This window comes from Acanthopagrus latus, chromosome 24, assembly GCF_904848185.1.
Source record: "Acanthopagrus latus isolate v.2019 chromosome 24, fAcaLat1.1, whole genome shotgun sequence".
NCBI classification, from domain to species: domain Eukaryota; kingdom Metazoa; phylum Chordata; class Actinopteri; order Spariformes; family Sparidae; genus Acanthopagrus; species Acanthopagrus latus.
This window is the reverse complement of record NC_051062.1, coordinates 1-24,356: the sequence shown is the minus strand read 5'-3', so window position 1 is coordinate 24,356 and position 24,356 is coordinate 1. Positions and strand designations below refer to the sequence as shown.

The 24,356-nt window shown below is 39.4% G+C and overlaps 1 protein-coding gene and 2 long non-coding RNA genes across 3 annotated transcripts; 1 reads left to right on the top strand and 2 right to left on the bottom strand.

The window, feature by feature from the left end:
* The first annotated feature begins 2,943 nt into the window (after window positions 1–2,943).
* Window positions 2,944–8,479, top strand: LOC119015653. The gene is made up of 15 exons (XM_037091869.1): window positions 2,944–2,948; window positions 3,261–3,435; window positions 3,836–3,914; window positions 4,115–4,504; window positions 4,679–4,780; window positions 5,005–5,237; window positions 5,356–5,534; window positions 5,656–5,749; window positions 5,852–6,190; window positions 6,301–6,418; window positions 6,498–6,589; window positions 6,697–6,811; window positions 7,165–7,427; window positions 7,542–7,718; window positions 7,819–8,479. The coding sequence occupies exons 1-13, from the start codon at window positions 2,944–2,946 to the stop codon at window positions 7,317–7,319; spliced, it is 2,076 nt and encodes a 691-aa protein (XP_036947764.1). The 3' UTR covers window positions 7,320–7,427; window positions 7,542–7,718; window positions 7,819–8,479.
* A 2,477-nt stretch (window positions 8,480–10,956) lies between these two features.
* On the bottom strand, window positions 10,957–12,931 carry LOC119015552. Its single transcript, XR_005073387.1, has 4 exons — window positions 12,871–12,931; window positions 12,678–12,745; window positions 11,532–11,591; window positions 10,957–11,259 (listed from the first exon to the last, which is right to left on the bottom strand). It is a non-coding gene; the product is annotated as an uncharacterized LOC119015552 (long non-coding RNA).
* A 322-nt stretch (window positions 12,932–13,253) lies between these two features.
* LOC119015527 lies at window positions 13,254–16,526 on the bottom strand. The gene is made up of 4 exons (XR_005073377.1): window positions 16,339–16,526; window positions 15,246–15,452; window positions 14,692–14,861; window positions 13,254–13,533 (listed from the first exon to the last, which is right to left on the bottom strand). It is a non-coding gene; the product is annotated as an uncharacterized LOC119015527 (long non-coding RNA).
* Between the last annotated feature and the right edge of the window lie 7,830 nt (window positions 16,527–24,356).

Below are 24,356 nucleotides of genomic sequence, written 5' to 3'. Positions count from 1 at the left end.
TTACTGTGTATGTGGCTGGTATCTGGCTGCTCATGCGCACTCATCAGTGTCCAAAGCCAAAATGAGCTCTTGGGCTGATGCACTGCCTTTTATACCCCCCAAAAATGTCCTCTGTTAAATTTAGTGTTTTTCCTTTTTACATCTTCCCTTTCCAGTTTAGTCCCGCCCCCTTTCCTTTCTTTTACTATAATGCATGCCTATTGCAATAGTATGAATTTATCTTAATAATGCCTTCTAAAATAAATTATTATGAATTATATTATATTATATACACTATAACTTTAAGAATCATAATATATTTTAAATATTTATATTAAATTATGAAATTTAATTAATTAATTTATTATTTAAGGGGGTTGGGGTTAGAGTAAAAAATAGGGTTAGGGGTCGCCATAAGCTTAGGTTTTAGATCTGAAATTATAATTAAATTTAGGGGTAAGGGTTGGGTGCGGGGAACTGAGCCCGTGCCGGAAGTGGCCGGGGAGGTGCACTATCCTTCCCCCACTGTGCCTCTGTCACGCAATCCCAGCCGGGATCATAGGTACGTCGCCCTCCGCATCTGTACCTCACTTCTCTCCACACACTGTCCATGTGGACAAGTTATCCTCACGGTGTATGTAAGTAATCACTAGTTTTATATGCTTTAGAGGTATAGTTTTTCTAAGTAGATATGTTTTAATGTTATGTGCTTGGGTTAGGTGAAGTAATAAAGTACTCAGAGTCTCTCCCTATGTTGACCAACGACAACATAGGTAGAGAGACAGAGGCATGGCGCTGGCCGCCACAAGTTAGTCCCCATCTCACCTCCCACTTGTCAGCATGAGCCATGATAGAGGAGAGAAGAATAGGTGGAGGAGGAAGAGTTGGTTGAGAGGGGGGAACGCCTTCAGCGAACCTGCTATGCCTAATGGCAGGACAAATCCACACCACAGTAGAGTGTCTAGTGGCTCAAAAAGTGCTTCCTGAAATGTCTACAAAAAATACTGACTAGGGCGTGTCCAGCGTCAGGTCAGAAAAAGAAGGAGGGGTTTGGGGTTAGACATGAAGGGGGGAGAGGTTGAGGGTTAGGATAACCGACTGGTGTGGCCATAAGAAAAACCAAGCAGACCAGCCAAACACAGAAAGAAATCACAGGAAGGTCAAAGGGGAAGACGGCATTAGAGACAGGGTTAGGTGAAGTAATAAATTACTCAGGGGGTACAGGGTGTTAACCCAGATTGACCCGGGTCAATCTGTCAGTTGTGGGAGAACGGTAGGTGGTAGAGCTACGGGGGTGGTACCGTTGTAAAGCTGGTGGGTGAGAATGTGGGTGGCCAAGTGGGTCCCGCCCCCGTGGGAGGTTCGGTTGCGGAGCCACGCCTCCTTTTAGCGTCCGGGTCATGCGTATCTCGTTTCATGTCATTTGGAGTCTATCTATACCCGGTTTGGAGTGTGGTTTTTGTGAAAGTGGCTTGGCTGCTGGCAAGGCATTTGGAGCAACACAGTCTCACTCCCAGCTCGTCAAAAACCGACGCTTGGTCAGGGCCCTTCGGCGTCAGTTTCTGGCGCACAAGGTCTCCCTAAGCCTCATAATCCGACGCAGCGGGCTTTCAATTTATTCTAATGTAATTCCATCCGCGTCGATATTTGACTCTGAGAGCCAGTGCTCCAGCCTTCCATTCACGTCAATTCATTAACCCGACCGCGTCGCTTAAAGATGCTGAGGGCATCAGTCCCATTGGTTAACTGAGGACCTGACACACGGAAGTACTGTCCGTTTTCACGTTAACGGTGATTTTCACAATGATATCCGCAACATTTCTAAAGGCAGAAACACCATTGTGTCCTTGTTAGTTACACAACATTAGTGGGTTGATTTCCTGGACATCAATTTTCGTGTTTTTCCCTTCGATTCTGAGAAAGAAAGAGTTGTTTGCAAGTGTTGGAGTGTAGGCAATACACTACCCATAATCCTCAGCTACCGTTGCTATAGAGACGACGCCAGTCAGCTTTGCTTGACAAAATCGTTTTAACTGTTCATTTCAAAATTAAATAGAATGTGAATGTGAACTGATTTAAAGTGATTAATAGTTAAACATCAAAATATATTACTGTATATGTGGGCATCGGCTGCATCCTACAATGTGGGCTCCAAAAAATAATATGTTGTAAAAATTTTCTTACTGGCGCAGTATGGCAGCAGACAGTATGCTAGTGTGAGTTTTTTTCTGTCTGTACCGCGGTGTGACTTTGTGTATTGACATAAACAAAGATTTGTTTGTTTGTTTTTTAATAAAGATTTGTATTCTAAATCAGAAACGCGCGTGTATGACGTCATCGTATGCGACGATCTTGAAGGCAGTTGTATTTCCCTCCTTTTGGTAAGTCTAACAGTGAATTAATCAAATAACAGAGATAGAGAAAATATGAAAATCTAAGCTACAAAAAATGATTGAAACATCCCAAATATTGTTGTCCACGCCTTTAGAATGCAGAGTTTTAATTTATAGGACTGGATTATTGATTAGATTTAGTGAAATATAACAAATGTGCACTAACCTTTGCTGGCTAGCTGCCGTTAGCTAGTACAGAATCAAAAAGGCTGTGTCTTCGAAGTTCAACTTTATTTTGGTATAATTTTATTTGAAGGGTTGTGCATTAAATTGACTTGACAGTTGCCACGAAGATGAAAGAGTCTTCATGAATGTTGTCGATCATGTCATGATGTCATTTTTAATGTAGTTAGTGATTGATTAAATGACACTTAATGGCCATATTCAAGATTTCTTCATGACAGCAGTCGTGTCATGGATAATTCAGTTTCAGGCATATTCCTTCAAATAAAATTTTACATATATTCGTCATTTTTGAGGATACAAGCATAGGAAAATGTATAATCTCCAGAAGTGATGTATTTTATTTTACCTATGTAGCTCACAACAGTTGGTTAGTAGCTAAGTAGTGATGTCGTAAATTTAAAAAAAAAAAACATGTGTCAAATGTATGTTTGTTTAGTTTTGAGTGTCTCAGTTCTTCTCTCTTCCCTCAACGGGTCCTGCAAATTTGTCATCTAAAAAGCCAACCCTTGTTTTTTTTCTAAGAACAAAACAACCCAAAGGCACTTTTAAGAGCCACGTCTGTCTTGTTAACCTGTCCTTGCTGTGTTGTACCTGTTAATCTCTCTCTCTCTGTGCTTACCTTTGCTTTGTTTTATCTATTTCTCTGTTGCAACTCAGTTTATTCCTGTGAACGTGCTCTCTGTCCAACTCTCTTGTTTTCAGTCTGTCTGTGTCTCTGCCCTTTATCATGAGTGATTCAGAACTCCAGGATCTTCTTATGAGTGTGGATAACCTGGCTGATCAGCAAGAGCTCATTGATGATCTCGAGAGGGTTGATGACTTGCTTGGTGAGCTGCAGAAAGAGGAAGCAGCAGCACCAGTGGCACCTGTGCCAACGGTGAGGTGGAAGAAGAGAAACAGTGACGGAAACTTAATCCATGCAAGACCATGATCAAGCAGGAATCAGTCAAGTCAGGTTCAGTATTGCTTTTGCATTCATGATATTTTAAAGATCTGGATTATTTAGGCATTTGTGTGTTTCAAATCAAGGAAATGTAAAGCTTTATGTATGGTACCGGGGGAAAAAAAAAAAAATATTGGAGTACAAAGGATAACTTTATACTAAGGAGTTACCGGCTTTGGTTTGGTGGTATGGTAACAAATACAACTACACCTGATGTCGATAAATGTTTGGCAGTGATTTTGTGCTATTTCACTCTGTTAACCAGGCTTACATGTGTTGGGACAAATAGAACATTTTAATGATACAAAGATTTTTTTTTAAATTTCTGATACAGCTGGTTAGTCAGAAGAGTCATCCCCCTGTCGATGCTCCCGACACGAACTCAGAGGTGGTCTTTGCTCCAGAGACTGTTGGTATGTGCTTTATTTGTTCTCCATAAGCCCAAAGCATAATGTTCAGACATTTGGACTTGTATCTGTATGGTGTATGTGATACAGAGTTAAGATGTAAACTCTATCTTCATATTTGAGTACAAATTTGCCAAAATTTAGCACAGCAGTTGTACCTTTCACAATCACTCCATACAGTACACTTACTTTTGACTTTTTAACAGAGGGGTTTCTACGAGATCTCCAGCAATCACTTAGCGATGCCACAGGAGATGAGGTGGAAGCACCAACCCCAAAAACTTCTCTTCTGGCTTCATCAAACTGGAGCACACGAAAAAGTCTCTTTGCAGAGAGCTGGAGGGCAGAGAGACCACGTCTGGTTAACACCGCAGTGGCACAAGAAAATGTGGAATCCCACATCTGCCAACAGTGTCGGAGTAATACAGCTGTTGTCCGTTGTCGTGATTGTCGACCATGCCCCTTCTTCTGTGCTGAATGTGATGCCAGTATGCACACCAGACACCCCCTCCACAACAGAGATGCCAGTACCGCAGGATTTTTCCAGCCATTGCCTCCAACAACTTTTGTACTGAATAACACCCTTTGCCCCTGTGGTAAGTTCCTCAAGATGTCTTTAATACTTCTCAGCAGTGTGCGTCATCCATTAAGTCTGTTTTAAATTTTCTCACGTTAAGTTCAGCCTTTAAGTGCATTCAGAAATCTATAAATGTTTTATTTCCCAGTCGATACAAACAAATCTTAATTCATGTTTGATTTTTTTTTTCTAGTGCGGTTAGTACCCGTGGAGATGCCTGACAAAATCTGTGGTTGTCCAACAGAGGCACTGAGACTCAAACCAGGAAGGGCTGTGGCTGTGATCACAATGAATGGTAGGAATGTGGAGAACTTTTGTCCTGTTTGAAAAAGTATCTTTTTAATAATATTTATCCCTTCTCAACAACTCGTACATGTTTGTTATAGCTTTGTATATGAAATCTTAACATGACTATTGAGTAATATTTACCACATTTGAACAAAACCATGAATATAATTAAGGGGGAAAATTTTGCATTACAGTGGGGTTTTTTTGTTTTTGTTGTTTTTTTTTCTCAAGGACGACATGAGCTCAGCATGCTTGAGTTGGCTTGTGAAGCATGCAAAGCCACATGGACTGCTGGAGTTGAGGACCTTCTTCGAAGTGACTACTGGCCAGCTACCCTTCACTTCGCTACCATTTATGCAACAGATGTTTTCTTCTCATTTGAAGAAATGAAAATGGCTGCACCTGGTCTGTCCTGTCAGGCATTTTTAAGAATGTTAGATCAGCGAACTGTCCGTTTTGGCCGTGTGAGTATTGAAGTTATTAGTCCTTCTTGATGTTTTTGATTTGTGCGTTGAAAAGCTTATGTCCTTATAATTTATTTTTTAAATATCATTAGCTGTTGATGTCCTTTTTCTGTGATAGACTGGGAAGATCTCAGCTGACAGCTTTATAAAAAGTTTCTTTGAATGGAAGGCTGTGCGATATGAGGTGGACAGCATCTGCAAGGAGGAGCCCTTCACCTGTCCTGCGTGCAGCCCGGATATGCTTGCTGTTTCTGTGGATGGAAACCGCAAGCATTACCGTTTTAAGAATGCAGCTAGGTACTATAACATATTTATAATGTCACAGTGTTTGAACTAATAACAAAACTTTAGTCTCTGAGTGTGCACCAATTAACTTGAGAATGCGAGGTATCATAAAATGTCCCTTTGTTTTATTTAGATCTGAGGAACAGGCCATCTTTGATGGGGTCTTCATAGCCAAGGATGAAGACGTCACCAGATTCATCAACTACATACAGAGCACAACCAAACATGTAATATTGCAGACTATAATTATATACACAGGAATACTAAATCTCCTATTGGAGAGTTTTGTTAGGTTGGAACATTTTCATCAGTCAGTTTTTATATTGCAGATCTCTGGAAGAGGTATTTGTGGAGGGGAATGGTCAGCAGCCAGAGAAACCTCCCAAAGATCGGCCAGTAAACTGGATGAGGAGGGACTGGAGCTTGCAGTCTGTCGTCATGGAGTGCTTCTCTGTGCCCTCAATATGTACAGGGGAGAAATCTTTGCATATCCCCTGTACTTACAACAGAAGCTGGCCAGTAGTTGTTTTTTTTGCATGGATGTGACCTGCAAATATTGGCCCTACCTCCAAAGAGTCACAAAAAGCTGCCCAGAGCTCCAGCATCTTCTGAACATGGAGCCCTTTCTCTCAGTGTTCCATGCCAAAGCCCATGACTTCAAATGTGAAGTAAGCAATTGTTACCATGTGACAGAATCACTTTATGTGAAAACCTCCATACCTCCACGTCAACATTGACTTGTTATAACATGCCTTGTTTTTGAATGTATTTTAAACAGGTGAAATGGAGTGGGGCGTATCAGGAAGGGGCTGGATTAACACTAGGGGAGGAGGTGGAACAGGTCAACGCCTTCCTCTCTCGTATAGCAGTGACCACCAAACATATGTCAAAAGCAGGTGAGGTGACAAAATAGTATAAACTTTAGTGTAAGAAATAAGTGGAATAGTGATAACATCATATTTTTTTCTGTTGCAGGACGTACAGACATGCTGACGCTCATGGCCATGCGCTGGAATAAGCAAAAGGTCAACGACTTGGCCACCTCACTGTCCCACAGATATCTGAAAGTAATAACATCAGTTTTTTATAAGTGTTACATTTTCTTTGTTAGCAGTAGTTGAGGCTGTGGACTTGAATGTTAACTAATTATTTTTATTGTCTCTGTCATTTGTAGACCACAAAAGCTCTGGAAAACCAGTTGCAGAACCTGGAGTCCATGAAGGCAGAGTTGGCAGTGACTGAGAGCCAGTTGGAAGACTGGGTCAGTGATGTGAAGGAGTGGGCAGAAGGTGAGGAAATTGTCATTGTAGTTTTGTCAGCACAGAGTTTCTGAAGTCATGATTAATACAATTATTTTTTCAGTCTCAGAATTAGTGATAACAATCTCATTACCTAGTTTTCACAAATCATTCAAGATTACAATATATATCATTTTGAAACATTTACTAAATTTATTCTCTGAAAAGAAGGGATGTTTTCTGTTGACCTTTATTCCAGAGCAGAACATGGCATACAAAATAAATTTTATTTTATTTCAAATAAATTACCTTATCATAATGGTATTTGAGAATTGCATGAAAATGAGATCAAATTGCGCTGATATTATAAGTTACTAAGTGCAACACATATTTCCTCTCCAAAGCAACAACCAACGAGTCAAGTGATGCTGCTGCCTTGACCAACAAGATTGAGGTGCTGGTGGCAAGAGACGCTCGCAGCGTCTTTACAAAGACACAGACAGCAACAAAGGTCGTGCCAGAATCCGCCGTAAGATTAGGGAGGAGAAAGGGATCCTGACTTCTGTTGTGGAAAAATATAACAGAGTGGTTCCGAGCACAGAAACTCTGTGCATGGAAACCATTCTGTCTGGAGAGACAGCTTGGCCATGGCAGCTACCACACAATGGTAGGTACACCAGTCTGTTGAATACTTTAGCAAATTTGACATACCTTCAACTCCATTAGACTTCATAGATCTTTCATACATATTAATAAATGTTTTGTCATAAATGCTTTCTAGACTTTGTTGACCTCAGGACAAAGAGAAGAGCTTTCGACATGGTCATGGCAGTATTGAGACTTCAGGAGGAGAAGATGATTCTCGTCATGGAGATGAAGCACCACTGGAGGTCCCTTTCAACTCGTAGTGATTCCCTGAAAGAGCTGTCCTGTCTGGTTTCTAGGGCAACAATGCAAAGTATGTATTCAAAATTTTATATCACAAGAATGTACATATCAATGACTGACGATAAAGTTACTAATACAGGCTTTATCTGTATCTATCTCATACATTTAAGATTCATCGTGGGGCCTAAGTGAAGACGAGTTGAAAGGTCTGCAGAGCATCATCCGAAAAAAGCAGCACGACATCAGAGATATGATGGCTAATGCCAGATACAGCTACCTGCAAGTTTTGACTGGAGCAGAGACCATCAACTTCTTGCACAGTGTTTCAGATGATTATTCTGACAGTGACTCTGACATTTCTGATGACGCACTCTGTTATTAGAGTTATTAGAGGCTGCTGAATTCAGTTCTGTTGCCCGATCACTCGGCTCTGGTTGTGGTGTCCATTCCGGCACTGGACAGCTTTACTGTGATAGCAGGGTAAATGCGAGCTCTCCCCCCGGTGCTGCTCAGCTGCAGCTACGATATGCAGCAAGTAGATGTTGTTTTCAGGAACCTTTGTGAATCACAGAGTTGAGGCAGTGTAGGAATAAAACTCCTCATCTTCAGATGTCATGATACATATGTGAACTACTATAATAAAAAAATTTCAATGCCATCATATGCTTTGTGTGCTTCATTTGCCAGTAACATCCTCAAAAAGTACCTTTCCAACACCTTAGCGGCTGCCTTTTTTGACTGATACAGGTGTGCACAGGTTCATGGCACGTAGCAGAAGCCTTCAATAATCCATATTTTGCTTGGTTATGTTTCATACACATGTAAGCTATGATAATAAAACATTTTTAATGCCATCATATGCTTTGTGTACTTCATTTGCCAGTAACATCCTCAAAAAGTACCTTTCCAACACCTTAGCGCCTGCCTTTTTTGACTGATACAGGTGTGCACAGGTTCATGGCACGTAGCAGAAGCCTTCAATAATCCATATTTTGCTTGGTTATGTTTCATACACATGTAAGCTATGATAATAAAACATTTTTAATGCCATCATATGCTTTGTGTACTTCATTTGCCAGTAACATCCTCAAAAAGTACCTTTCCAACACCTTAGCGCCTGCCTTTTTTGACTGATACAGGTGTGCACAGGTTCATGGCACGTAGCAGAAGCCTTCAATAATCCATATTTTGCTTGGTTATGTTTCATACACATGTAAGCTATGATAATAAAACATTTTTAATGCCATCATATGCTTTGTGTACTTCATTTGCCAGTAACATCCTCAAAAAGTACCTTTCCAACACCTTAGCGGCTGCCTTTTTTGACTGATACAGGTGTGCACAGGTTCATGGCACGTAGCAGAAGCCTTCAATAATCCATATTTTGCTTGGTTATGTTTCATACACATGTAAGCTATGATAATAAAACATTTTTAATGCCATCATATGCTTTGTGTACTTCATTTGCCAGTAACATCCTCAAAAAGTACCTTTCCAACACCTTAGCGCCTGCCTTTTTTGACTGATACAGGTGTGCACAGGTTCATGGCACGTAGCAGAAGCCTTCAATAATCCATATTTTGCTTGGTTATGTTTCATACACATGTAAGCTATGATAATAAAACATTTTTAATGCCATCATATGCTTTGTGTGCTTCATTTGCCAGTAACATCCTCAAAAAGTACCTTTCCAACACCTTAGCGGCTGCCTTTTTTGACTGATACAGGTGTGCACAGGTTCATGGCACGTAGCAGAAGCCTTCAATAATCCATATTTTGCTTGGTTATGTTTCATACACATGTAAGCTATGATAATAAAACATTTTTAATGCCATCATATGCTTTGTGTGCTTCATATGCCAGTAACATCCTCAAAAAGTACCTTTCCAACACCTTAGCGGCTGCCTTTTTTGACTGATACAGGTGTGCACAGGTTCACGTTATACTGCAAAAGCCTCAAATAGTTCATATTTTCCTTGGTTATGATACATAATAGTAATAGTAGTAGGAGTTGCATTGTTGAGGTTGGGCCTCCAAAGGGGCCAGTGGAAAGTAAGCCTGGGCCAAGGCTGTGTGGATAAAACTGCAAAATTAAAACTTTGTTGTAGGACTAAGCCAAATACACTGTTGGAAAGGTCTCAATCTGGAGATTAACATAATGCCAGCCTGAAGACTGTAAGTAGCTCCTGGCCTGAACTGCTGACCTTTGAACCTTGACCTCAGTGAATTTTTGAATGCATGTCATTTTGCTACAGAAGGTGCTACATACATGGGGGCAATTGTTATAAAGAGCTCTGGGTGTTGGTATGTGACTATACCTACAGGGGTAGAGTCACCATATGGAGGCACTGTGAAATGAGAAGAAAATTATTTTTTTTCTTTTTTTTAACAATTAGATATTACAATTTGGATCACACACTTGTTTCCCACCACCTTAAACCCCTGACTGTACTCTCAATTCAGTATTAACATCTTTTAATCCATAGAAAACCAATATTTCTGAAAACTACAATCCCCATTAGACCCGTCGTGCAGCGTGATACAAAACACCACCAAATTTGTAGTCTTTCCGATATGCAAAGAGGTCTTGTGATTAGGGTTTTAAAAAGATACACCAGCGGAGTTGATGGAATATGTAGCACAGCCGAATTAGCTATGACACTGTAAGGAGATTGTGTATGGGAAGAGAAATGAGAGATGTTGTTTTATTTCGGATATATTTTTAGATCCACGCCACGCAGTCAGTTTCGTAGTATGAGTTCTTCCGGTTTGTCAAAAAAGATGCCGTAATTAGGGTTCTAAAAAGATAGATTTACAGAATATATTAAATATTTGATGCAGCCGAAACATTTATTTCAATGCATTTATATGATGACCTTGGCATAGAAGAGCAAACATACGCTGATTAAGGTACAAAGCTTAAACAAATATTCTAGAAATGCTTTAGGTGTTGCGTTCAATGTCGGCGCGAATTGTGATACATAGGCATATGTATCAAATGCCGTCTACATTACTGTGTTATAAAGCTAGAACACCAATTATCAAGAAACCAAAAAACTATGAAAATTTTCCCCAATCCCAATCTGATTCTGTTTCAGTTGCAAATGTATAGGCTACTGTCTTTTATTGCTTGTCTTTATATATTTGCCTGTCTTACTGTTTAAATATGACAATGAATTTTCATATTGTCATAACATGTCCCCCTGAAGTCATTTTATGTGTGGTTAAACAGTCAGAGCTTAAATTGTATTTTAAGGAATAACTGTATTGACAAATTTAAAAAAAATGCAATAAATAGACAACAAACATACCACAAAGAACAATTTATTTCTGAATTTCTCCACTGTATCTGAAACATGTGACACGTGTGTGTGCATGTGTGTTATTCACAGTGTATGACTGAGAAAAGTCTTTCAACTGAAAAAATATGAACAAACAAAAATAAAGTAGAAATAAAATAAAATAAATACATCCATAAAATAAAGTTGCCATTTGTAAATAAACTTAAGTACACAGAACAGAACAGGACAGAACTTATGGAAACACCAGTTACTTATTTTGAGCAGCTATACTGTTGGGCTGGTTCCCATGTGTCATCCCATTCCTTGCCACTGCCAGGATATGAAAGAAAAAACACATATAAACAGGAAATGGTTAAAGGTTGACCTTGCTTCTGACATGTAAGAAATTTCATGTTTTTAAGTTCATTATTAAATATGTCTTCCATATCAATATGTCATGCTATAGTACTCCTGAAAAGCAAATAAAGTCTTTGTGAGCACTTACTCAGCAAATATGAGAAGTTAAAATGGTATGGCAACCACTGCACAAATCCTGTTTCCATTCCAACACACAGGTTTATAGTAATGTAGGAAGAACTTACCACTTAGAGCATGGTGTCCACCGCACTTTGACTTCTTCTTTTCCCTGAAAGGCATGGCATCTGAAAAAAATTACACAATTAATTATGAGAGAAACAAGCATTTCTTACAGAGATAGTTCTTAAAGATATGTGTACTGTGAAATAACTGAATACCTTGCAATAAAATTAAAATAAAATTTTAACTTTGATTTACAAAGATACAATGACATTTCACTAACCTTTCCAACGTTTTGACACAAAATACTGTAGAATACATATACACTACACCCTTGACTTCAATCAAAGACATTGAGAAGAACTATATTGTCAAGTATGAGGACGACACCACCATTATTGGCTGTATTTTAAACAGCAGTGACTTCATATCAGCAGAATATCAACAGTCTTGCAGAGTGATGCACAAATAACAATCTACTGCTCAACATCAGCAAAACCAAGGAGCTGATTGTGGCTTTTAGGAAGCAGGAGGAAAAGACACACTCCTGTCTACATTGGTGGAGCTGAGAAGGAGCAGGTTAACAGTTTTGTTTCCTCGGAACCTGTCATGGTCATCACACATCACCACCCTGGTTAAAAAACATTAGAGCACAGAAAAGGTTCTACTTTCCAAGAAAACTTTAGCGGGCTAGATTTCAGAGCTAAATCATTGTCATCTTATTCAGAGGAGCTATAGAGGGCATCCTGACTGAAAGCATCACAAATTAGTGTGGTCTGTGCACGGCCCAGGACAGGAAGGCTCTGCAGCAGGTGATTAAAACCTCCCAAAACATCACTGGTACCCATCTACAGAGCATCAGTAATATCAGTGAAGTGAGATGCCTGCACAGAGCCCAAAGGATACTTCAAGACAGCACCCACCCCAACCACAGTCTGTTCACACTGCTGCCATCACGAAGAACATACAGAAGTATCCGCTGCTGTACCACCAGAGTATGGAGCAACTTCTTTCATTAGACTGGGAGAGTTCTCAATCCATCCTCAAAACTAGACTATTATTTGTTTTGTCTTGTGAAACATAAAATGACTACACTTTGCATTTCCTTATACAACCCTGTGTTGTAGAATGACCAATAAATAGACTTTGAACATTAAATGTTTTTCCATCGTATTTACAAGAAATCCAAGAAGAAGAAAGAGCATACTTACATTTAAAACTCTTTTGCCAACAATGCTTTCATACATGAACACCCTCTGGGTCCTGTGTTTTCTGCATTCTAGAAAAAGAAAAAATGATTAAAATAAACAAAAACACATGAAGTCATAAGTGTTTTGAAGTGGCAACCCTATACCCCCAACCCTATAATTTGAATACATGTTTGTAGTATAGAAGAAATCTAACCTTTCAGTTTGAGTCTTTTACTGTTTTTGGAAGAGGAGGCAGGACACAGAGAGGAGACTGGAGATGGAAGAGGAGGCTGAGAGGAGAAGGAAGATGGAGGAGGAGGCTGAGAGGAAGAGGAGGATGGAGGAGGAGGCTGAGAGGAGGAGGGGGATGGAGGATGAGGCTGAGAAAAGGAAGATGGAGGAGGAGACTGAGAGGAGAAGGAAGATGGAGGAGGCTCAGAGAAGGAAGGAGGAGGAGGAGACTGAGAGGAGAAAGAGGATGGAGGAGGCTGAGAGATGGAAGGAGGAGGAGGAGACTGAGAGGAGAAGGAGGATGGAGGAGGCTGAGAGATGGAAGGAGGAGAAGGAGGCTGAGAGGAGAAGGAAGATGGAGGAGGCTGAGAGAAGGAAGGAGGAGGAGGAGACTGAGAGGAGAAGGAGGATGGAGGAGGCTGAGAGATGGAAGGAGGAGGAGGAGGCTGAGAGGAGAAGGGGGATGAAGGAAGAAGCTGAGTAGAGGAGGAAATGACAGGTAGAAGGTGAAGAACAACTAATTCTTCTTCCTCTTCTGGTCCTGCTTGTGCTCTGGACTGGTTGTCCATAGGGGGGGCAGGTGGACAGTTGTCCACCAGGGGCACAGGACCAGCCGGTGTCCCAGCTGCTTGTGGAGCAAACAACTCTGCAAATATTGCAAATAAAATGTTGAAAAGAAACCTGGAGGAAGTACTCATTTTAAAGAAGATTTTGTACACAAATGTAAGTGCATGCATACACCCAGCTAACTACATACTGAAATTCTCTTCTGACAATGCTATCCTTAGTTTGATGTTCAGAGAAAATGATATATCATTTGACAACACTGAGATTACTCACTACACATTGCTGTGATGCGAACCATCTGACATTTGAATGTAAGGAAGAGATGGTGCTTGACCCTTAAACCAAGGACACAGGCTGCTTGAGCAGTGCATGTGGGTGGCCTTGCTGTGCTGCTGTGTCTGTTTTATGGTACTGACCGAACTGCTTCAGTACTATTGAGTATCGAAAAATGTCAGGTATATTTATTGATAATTGATAATTATCAATAAATAAATCATCAATAAAAAATAAATTATCAATAAATATGATTATGTGATTTTACCTTACACATGTTGAAAGAGCGACAGAGCTGCAGTGAGAGAGGGAGGAGAGAAAAGAAAATAGATAATGTAAAAATCTGGTCCTTCCCCTGTTGTGTGTTCTCGTCATGTCTGTGTCATAAATTCTGCAGATACAGACATTAAATCTGTAGTGACACGCTGGTATGATTTTGATATGATTGTCTATAGGTCATTTCCAGGTCTATTTTTGCAGAGAACCGCGTGCGTGTCAGAGTAAAATAGACAAGAATACAAATCTCGTGATGAAGCACAACAGCAGTCATGTTTGACACGTGCATAACTTGCACTGCTCATGTCGACAGTGTCACTGCTCTGACCTGTTTGACGCCAAAATGAAAAACAAGCCATAACACTAAGCACATGCGCTGCTTAGGTATCCTGTGTGTCCTTGGCATTAGAGTACCAGGTGACCTATAATTATTAATAGCACTTCCATTAATGTGGTATGCTCATATCACTATTTTGGTGTCCACATTGATAACATGACAGCCTTGGTTCCAGGCTACAGCAGAGGTTGTATTCTCTAATAAGGCTCCATAAAATAAAGCTGCCATGTGTAAATAAACTTAACTGAGTTGTCAATGCTGCAATGGGTTAGATGGAACATATTTACATGTTACATCAAAATGTAGTGACACAGAGCCCATGAACAATACACTATGCAAGGATGATCTTACTTTTCAGGAGGTGCTCATAAAGTTTTTTCATTTTTTTGATGATGTCCTGGACAACCCCATCAGTTTGGGAGATGTGGTGGAACATGTCCCCGTAGATCTCCCCATTGCGGCCCTGATGCCCAGTAAATAAAAGGGGGCAGTGAGTGTCCAAGGGCATTTAGTTTTAAAACCTGCAAGGATTACAGTGGAGAAAAATATACACAGTTACACCTTGGCTTGACAAATTAGCATAACAGGAGTTTAGGCATGTACAAGCGAGGCTAATCAGCACCAACTCAAGAGCTTCAACTTCACTGATTTGGCAAATGTTAAATTACTTTTTGCTCAGCTGTTAGCCACTAAGCTTTGTGCATTTCGTCACAATATTTAGATATTTCATACATTAGGTTATTAGGTGAAAGTGTAACAGGTGTATTGGTTATTTATAAAAATCATGGTTTGTTACAGCCATAATGGTGGTTTTAACATTTACTGAAAGCAAGATTGATTGACAAACAAGATCACCATGTCTGAGAAGCCAAACCCCTTGTTAAACTATAGTGATTAAGACTCACAGATAGCTGGGCCGACTTGATGATCCTGCTGGAGTTCCTGTTTTTTTTGACGGATGATGCCCACTCACTGTCCTCCAGCTTTGCTTTTTTTTTTTTTGAAATTCTTCATTAATTTTAAGAGTGCTCACACACTGGACACAGGTCTTCCTCACAAGGGAATTTGGGACCTGACAGGAGGGGCACGGCCTTGTTTTGGGCTTTGTCATTCTGCAAATAAAAGTGCAACATAGAGGGATTATCTCAGATATGTTTGCTGTCGGGTGATTACAGTGCATGTATATTCATGCATAATAGTCCTTTTGCAAATTGAGTGATAGAAGATGTAATATGTTGTCAATACTGGACATAGTGTGTAAACTTCCACTGGTTTAAATCTTCAGTATGACATTCGTTTTACTGTAGCTTGCTGCATACACTCTAAATATGGGCCTATCTCTGATTTCTTATTTAAAAAAAAATCTGGAGAATATTTTATTAAGCAGTTAGTTATTGCTAAATACACATGTAATGCTGCAATGGGCTGAGACAGACAATAAAAGCAGCAGGAAATCAGTAACCAATCACTGGATGCTGAGATTATGTATACTGTAGACTAACTGGAATGACTGCCATACAGTGCAATCATTTTTTTTTTTTTAAATCAGCTTAATATGCAATGGCAAATATAACAATACTAATAAAGTTTTGAATGAAATGTCTATTTTGTAGCATGGGAACTTGTCATTAACGTGTCAATTTGAAGACTTTGAGAGTTATTGTTTTAGTGTGTATCTTAACATTATCAGTGCCTTTTGTTTCTATAGGAGATGCAGCTAACTAGTGCAATTGTACTTAAACAGTTCTGGCCCTTCAGATGAAGCCATTTTTAGCAACTACTACATTGTTAATACTGTACGTTAGTAAGCTAGCTAGCCAAGCAAAAAGCTTTCAAATGAACACACGTTGCAAAAGGCAAAATGTTACAGAGGATGTTCTCCTGAAGTTTCTCACTCTCTCTCTCTTTAACAAAGTGCTCTTAACGAGATATTTCATTTTTGTTATGCTTGTATTTTTGTCGACATTATATTGATTAGGAGAGTTCATGACAACTTACCTGGGTCTGGCAAGAGTCAGTTAAGGATGTTCCAGAGTCCCGACATGAATCACGTTTACTACGACTCCCAAGGTGCACTGCGATTAAAGCATCCAATCACCGAGCTTTAAAGCTGCTGACCTATCGCTTACAGCAAGCTGAAGCTAAAGGTTGATGTTTTTAGACACCGATTTAATTATTAATCACTTTTGATTAGTTCACACTCATAATCTGAAAATTTTGAAATAATTTATTTTAAAACATTTTTGGCTTGAATACAGATGAATCTGCTCTAACTCCCTAAGCGCTCTAAATCGCTTGATTTGGCAAGAAAACACGTCTTAATGAAAACAATGTTGAAACAAGTGAAACCATGTATCCACACTATGTTGAGGTCAAATTCATACATTTTGAGCAAAATCTAAGCTGAGAAAGCATTTTTGGCTTGAATACAGATGAAGCTGCTCTAACTCCGTCAAACAAGCTCCCAGCGCTTTAAATCGCTTGATTTGGCAAGAAAAGACGTCTGACTGAAATGAATGATGAAACAAGTGAAACCTTCTTTCCACACTATGTTGAGGTCAAATTCATACATTTTGAGCAAAATCTAAGCTGAGAAAGCATTTTTGGCTTGAATACAGATGAATCTGCTCTAACTCCGTCAAACAAGCTCCCAGCGCTCTAAATCGCTTGATTTGGCAAGAAAACACGTCTTAATGAAAACAATGTTGAAACAAGTGAAACCATGTATCCACACTATGTTGAGGTCAAATTCATACATTTTGAGGAAAATCTAAGCTGAGAAAGCATTTTTGGCTTGAATACAGATGAATCTGCTCTAACTCCGTCAAACAAGCTCCCAGCGCTCGAAATCGCTTGATTTGGCAAGAAAAGACGTCTGACTGAAATGAATGATGAAACAAGTGAAACCATGTTTCCACACTATGTTTAGGTCAAATTCATACATTTTGAGCAAAATCTATGCTGAGAAAGCATTTTTGGCTTGAATACAGATGAATCTGCTCTAACTCCCTAAGCGCTTTAAATCGCTTGATTTGGCAAGAAAAGACGTCTGACTGAAATGAATGATGAAACAAGTGAAACCTTCTTTCCACACTATGTTGAGGTCAAATTCATACATTTTGAGCAAAATCTAAGCTGAGAAAGCGTTTTTGGCTTGAATACAGATGAAGCTGCTCTAACTCCGTCAAACAAGCTCCCAGCGCGTTAAATCGCTTGATTTGGCAAGAAAAGACGTCTGACTGAAATGAATGATGAAACAAGTGAAACCATGTTTCCACCCTATGTTTTGGTCAAATTCATACATTTTGAGGAAAATCTCTGCTGAGAAAGCATTTTTGGCTAGAATACAGATGAATCTGCTCTAACTCCGTCAAACAAGCTCCCAGCGCTCTAAATCGCTTGATTTGGCAAGAAAACACGTCTGACTGAAATGAATGATGAAACAAGTGAAAACATGTATCCACACTATGTTTAGGTCAAATTCATACATTTTGAGCAAAATCTAAGGTGTGAAAGCATTTTTTGGCTTGAATACAGATGAATCTGCTCTAACTGCCTAAAACAAGCTCCCAGCGCCCTGAAACGCTTGATTTGGCAAGTGAAGACGTCTAACTGAAATGAGTGATGAAACAAGTGAAACCATGTTTCCACACTATGTTTAGGTCAAATTCATACATTTTGAGCAAAATCTAAGCTGAGAAAGCATTTTTGGCTTGAATACATATGAATCTGCTCTAACTCCCTAAAAAAAGCTCCCAGCGCTCTAAATCGCTTGATTTGGCAAGAAAACACGTCTTAATGAAAACAATGTTGAAACAAGTGAAACCATGTATCCACACTATGTTGAGGTCAAGTTCATACATTTTGAGCAAAATCTAAGCTGAGAAAGCATTTTTGGCTTGAATACAGATGAATCTTCTCTAACTCCCTAAGCGCTCTAAATCGCTTGATTTGGCAAGAAAAGACGTCTGACTGAAATGAATGATGAAACAAGTGAAACCTTCTTTCCACACTATGTTGAGGTCAAATTCATACATTTTGAGCAAAATCTAAGCTGAGAAAGCGTTTTCGGCTTGAATACAAATGAAGCTGCTCTAACTCCGTCAAACAAGCTCCCAGCGCTTTAAATCGCTTGATTTGGCAGGAAAAGACGTCTGACTGAAATGAATGATAAAACAAGTGAAACCTTCTTTCCACACTATGTTGAGGTCAAATTCATACATTTTGAGCAAAATATAAGCTGAGAAAGCATTTTTGGCTTGAATACAGATGAATCTGCTCTAACTCCCTAAGCGCTCTAAATCGCTTGATTTGGCAAGAAAACACGTCTTAATGAAAACAATGTTGAAACAAGTGAAACCATGCATCCACACTATGGTGAGGTCAAATTCATACATTTTGAGCAAAATCTAAGCTGAGAAAGCGTTTTTGGCTTGAATACAGATGAAGCTGCTCTAACTCCGTCAAACAAGCTCCCAGCGCTTTAAATCGCTTGATTTGGCAGGAAAAGACGTCTGACTGGAATGAATGATGAAACAAGTGAAACCTTCTTTCCACACTATGTTGAGGTCAAATTCATAAATTTTGAGCAAAACCTAAGCTGAGAAAGCATTTTTGGCTTGAATACAGATGAATCTTCTGTAACTCCCTAAGCGCTCTAAATCGCTTGATTTGGCAAGAAAACACGTCTTAATGAAAACAATGTTGAAACAAGTGAAACCATGTATCCACACTATGTTGAGGTCAAATTCATACATTTTGAACAAAATCTAAGCTGAGAAAGCGTTTTTGGCTTGAATACAGATGAAGCTGCTCTAACTCCGTCAAACAACCTCCCAGCGCTTTAAATCGCTTGATTTGGCAGGAAAAGACGTCTGACTGAAATGAATGATGAAACAAGTGAAACCTTCTTTCCACACTATGTTGAGGTCAAATTCATACATTTTGAGCAACAACTAAGCTGAGAAAGCGTTTTTGGCTTGAATACAGATGAAGCTGCTCTAACTCCGTCAAACAACCTCCCAGCGCTTTAAATCGCTTGATTTGGCAGGAAAAGACGTCTGACTGAAATGAATGATGAAACAAGTGAAACCTTCTTTCCACACTATGTTGAGGTCAAATTCATACATTTTGAGCAAAATCTAAGCTGAGAAAGCATTTTTGGCTTGAATACAGATGAATCTTCTCTAACTCCCTAAGCGCTATAAATCGCTTGATTTGGCAAGAAAAGACGTCTGACTGAAATGAATGATGAAACAAGTGAAACCTTCTTTCCACACTATGTTGAGGTCAAATTCATACATTTTGAGCAACAACTAAGCTGAGAAAGCGTTTTTGGCTTGAATACAGATGAAGCTGCTCTAACTCCGTCAAACAATCTCCCAGCGCTCGAAATCGCTTGATTTGGCAAGAAAAGACGTCTGACTGAAATGAATGATGAAACAAGTGAAACCATGTTTCCAACCCATGTTTAGGTCAAATTCATACATTTTGAGGAAAATCTAAGCTGAGAAAGCATTTTTGGCTTGAATACAGATGAATCTTCTCTAACTGCCTAAGCGCTCTAAATCGCTTGATTTGGCAAGAAAACACGTCTTAATGAAAACAATGTTGAAACAAGTGAAACCATGTATCCACACTATGTTGAGGTCAAATCCATACATTTTGAGCAAAATCTAAGCTGAGAAAGCGTTTTTGGCTTGAATACAGATGAAGCTGCTCTAACTCCGTCAAACAAGCTCACAGCGTTTTAAATCGCTTGATTTGGCAAGAAAAGACGTCTGAATGAAATGAATGATGAAACAAGTGAAACCATGTTTCCACATTATGTTTAGGTCAAATTCATAAATTTTGAGCAAAATCTAAGCTGAGAAAGCATTTTTGGCTTGAATACAGATGAATCTTCTCTAACTCCCTAAGCGCTCTAAATCGCTTGATTTGGCAAGAAAACACGTCTTAATGAAAACAATGATGAAACAAGTGAAACCATGTTTCCACATCATGTTTAGGTCAAATTCATACATTTTGAGCAAAATCTAAGCTGAGAAAGCATTTTTGGCTTGAATACAGATGAATCTGCTCTAACTCCCTAAAACAAGCTCCCAGCGCCCTGAAACGCTTGATTTGGCAAGTAAAGACGTCTGACTGAAATGAGTGATGAAACAAGTGAAACCATGTTTCCACATCATGTTTATACGTCAAATTCATACATTTTGAGCAAAATCTAAGCTGAGAAAGCATTTTTGGCTTGAATACAGATGAATCTGCTCTAACTCCGTCAAACAAGCTCCCAGCGCTCTAAATCGCTTGATTTGGCAAGAAAACACGTCTGACTGAAATGAGTGATGAAACAAGTGAAACCATGTTTCCACATCATGTTTAGGTCAAATTCATACATTTTGAGCAAAATCTAAGCTGAGAAAGCATTTTTGGCTTGAATACAGATGAATCTGCTCTAACTCCCTAAAACAAGCTCCCAGCGCCCTGAAACGCTTGATTTGGCAAGTAAAGACGTCTGACTGAAATGAGTGATGAAACAAGTGAAACCATGTTTCCACATCATGTTTATACGTCAAATTCATACATTTTGAGCAAAATCTAAGCTGAGAAAGCATTTTTGGCTTGAATACAGATGAATCTGCTCTAACTCCGTCAAACAAGATCCCAGCGCTCTAAATCGCTTGATTTGGCAAGAAAACACGTCTGACTGAAATGAGTGATGAAACAAGTGAAACCATGTTTCCACATCATGTTTAGGTCAAATTCATACATTTTGAGCAAAATCTAAGCTGAGAAAGCATTTTTGGCTTGAATACAGATGAATCTGCTCTAACTCCCTAAAACAAGCTCCCAGCGCCCTGAAACGCTTGATTTGGCAAGTAAAGACGTCTGACTGAAATGAGTGATGAAACAAGTGAAACCATGTTTCCACATCATGTTTATACGTCAAATTCATACATTTTGAGCAAAATCTAAGCTGAGAAAGCATTTTTGGCTTGAATACAGATGAATCTGCTCTAACTCCCTAAAACAAGCTCCCAGCGCCCTGAAACGCTTGATTTGGCAAGTAAAGACGTCTGACTGAAATGAGTGATGAAACAAGTGAAACCATGTTTCCACATCATGTTTAGGTCAAATTCATACATTTTGAGCAAAATCTAAGCTGAGAAAGCATTTTTGGCTTGAATACAGATGAATCTGCTCTAACTCCCTAAAACAAGCTCCCAGCGCCCTGAAACGCTTGATTTGGCAAGTAAAGACGTCTGACTGAAATGAGTGAGGAAACAAGTGAAACCATGTTTCCACATCATGTTTAGGTCAAATTCATACATTTTGAGCAAAATCTAAGCTGAGAAAGCATTTTTGGCTTGAATACAGATGAATCTGCTCTAACTCCGTCAAACAAGCTCCCAGCGCTCTGAAACGCTTGATTTGGCAAGTAAAGACGTCTGACTGAAATGAGTGATGAAACAAGTGAAACCATGTTTCCACATCATGTTTAGGTCAAATTCATACATTTTGAGCAAAATCTAAGCTGAGAAAGCATTTTTGGCTTGAATACAGATGAATCTGCTCTAACTCCGTAAAACAAGCTCCCAGCGCCCTGAAACGCTTGATTTGGCAAGTAAAGACGTCTGACTGAAATGAGTGATGAAACAAGTGAAACCATGTTTCCACATCATGTTTAGGTCAAATTCATACATTTTGAGCAAAATCTAAGCTGAGAAAGCATTTTTGGCTTGAATACAGATGAATCTGCTCTAACTCCCTAAAACAAGCTCCCAGCGCCCTGAAACGCTTGATTTGGCAAGTAAAGACGTCTGACTGAAATGAGTGATGAAACAAGTGAAACCATGTTTCCACATCATGTTTAGGTCAAATTCATACATTTTGAGCAAAATCTAAGCTGAGAAAGCATTTTTGGCTTGAATACAGATGAATCTGCTCTAACTCCGTAAAACAAGCTCCCAGCGCCCTGAAACGCTTGATTTGGCAAGTAAAGACGTCTGACTGAAATGAGTGATGAAACAAGTGAAACCATGTTTCCACATCATGTTTAGGTCAAATTCATACATTTTGAGCAAAATCTAAGCTGAGAAAGCATTTTTGGCTTGAATACAGATGAATCTGCTCTAACTCCGTCAAACAAGCTCCCAGCGCCCTGAAACGCTTGATTTGGCAAGTAAAGACGTCTGACTGAAATGAGTGAGGAAACAAGTGAAACCATGTTTCCACATCATGTTTAGGTCAAATTCATACATTTTGAGCAAAATCTAAGCTGAGAAAGCATTTTTGGCTTGAATACAGATGAATCTGCTCTAACTCCCTAAAACAAGCTCCCAGCGCCCTGAAACGCTTGATTTGGCAAGTAAAGACGTCTGACTGAAATGAGTGATGAAACAAGTGAAACCATGTTTCCACATCATGTTTAGGTCAAATTCATACATTTTGAGCAAAATCTAAGCTGAGAAAGCATTTTTGGCTTGAATACAGATGAATCTGCTCTAACTCCCTAAAACAAGCTCCCAGCGCCCTGAAACGCTTGATTTGGCAAGTAAAGACGTCTGACTGAAATGAGTGAGGAAACAAGTGAAACCATGTTTCCACATCATGTTTAGGTCAAATTCATACATTTTGAGCAAAATCTAAGCTGAGAAAGCATTTTTGGCTTGAATACAGATGAATCTGCTCTAACTCCCTAAAACAAGCTCCCAGCGCCCTGAAACGCTTGATTTGGCAAGTAAAGACGTCTGACTGAAATGAGTGAGGAAACAAGTGAAACCATGTTTCCACATCATGTTTAGGTCAAATTCATACATTTTGAGCAAAATCTAAGCTGAGAAAGCATTTTTGGCTTGAATACAGATGAATCTGCTCTAACTCCCTAAAACAAGCTCCCAGCGCCCTGAAACGCTTGATTTGGCAAGTAAAGACGTCTGACTGAAATGAGTGAGGAAACAAGTGAAACCATGTTTCCACATCATGTTTAGGTCAAATTCATACATTTTGAGCAAAATCTAAGCTGAGAAAGCATTTTTGGCTTGAATACAGATGAATCTGCTCTAACTCCGTCAAACAAGCTCCCAGCGCCTGAAACGCTTGATTTGGCAAGTAAAGACGTCTGACTGAAATGAGTGATGAAACAAGTGAAACCATGTTTCCACATCATGTTTAGGTCAAATTCATACATTTTGAGCAAAATCTAAGCTGAGAAAGCATTTTTGGCTTGAATACAGATGAATCTGCTCTAACTCCGTCAAACAAGCTCCCAGCGCCCTGAAACGCTTGATTTGGCAAGTAAAGACGTCTGACTGAAATGAGTGATGAAACAAGTGAAACCATGTTTCCACATCATGTTTAGGTCAAATTCATACATTTTGAGCAAAATCTAAGCTGAGAAAGCATTTTTGGCTTGAATACAGATGAATCTGCTCTAACTCCGTCAAACAAGCTCCCAGCGCCCTGAAACGCTTGATTTGGCAAGTAAAGACGTCTGACTGAAATGAGTGATGAAACAAGTGAAACCATGTTTCCACATCATGTTTAGGTCAAATTCATACATTTTGAGCAAAATCTAAGCTGAGAAAGCATTTTTGGCTTGAATACAGATGAATCTGCTCTAACTCCCTAAAACAAGCTCCCAGCGCCCTGAAACGCTTGATTTGGCAAGTAAAGACGTCTGACTGAAATGAGTGAGGAAACAAGTGAAACCATGTTTCCACATCATGTTTAGGTCAAATTCATACATTTTGAGCAAAATCTAAGCTGAGAAAGCATTTTTGGCTTGAATACAGATGAATCTGCTCTAACTGCCTAAAACAAGCTCCCAGCGCCTGAAACGCTTGATTTGGCAAGTAAAGACGTCTGACTGAAATGAGTGAGGAAACAAGTGAAACCATGTTTCCACATCATGTTTAGGTCAAATTCATACATTTTGAGCAAAATCTAAGCTGAGAAAGCATTTTTGGCTTGAATACAGATGAATCTGCTCTAACTCCCTAAAACAAGCTCCCAGC

Coding starts and splice junctions, on each gene's coding strand:
- LOC119015653 (XM_037091869.1), top strand. Junction 4,505..4,678: donor TAACACCCTTTGCCCCTGTG/GTAAGTTCCTCA, acceptor TTTTTTTTCTAG/TGCGGTTAGTACCCGTGGAG. Junction 6,590..6,696: donor TGTCCCACAGATATCTGAAA/GTAATAACATCA, acceptor TGTCATTTGTAG/ACCACAAAAGCTCTGGAAAA.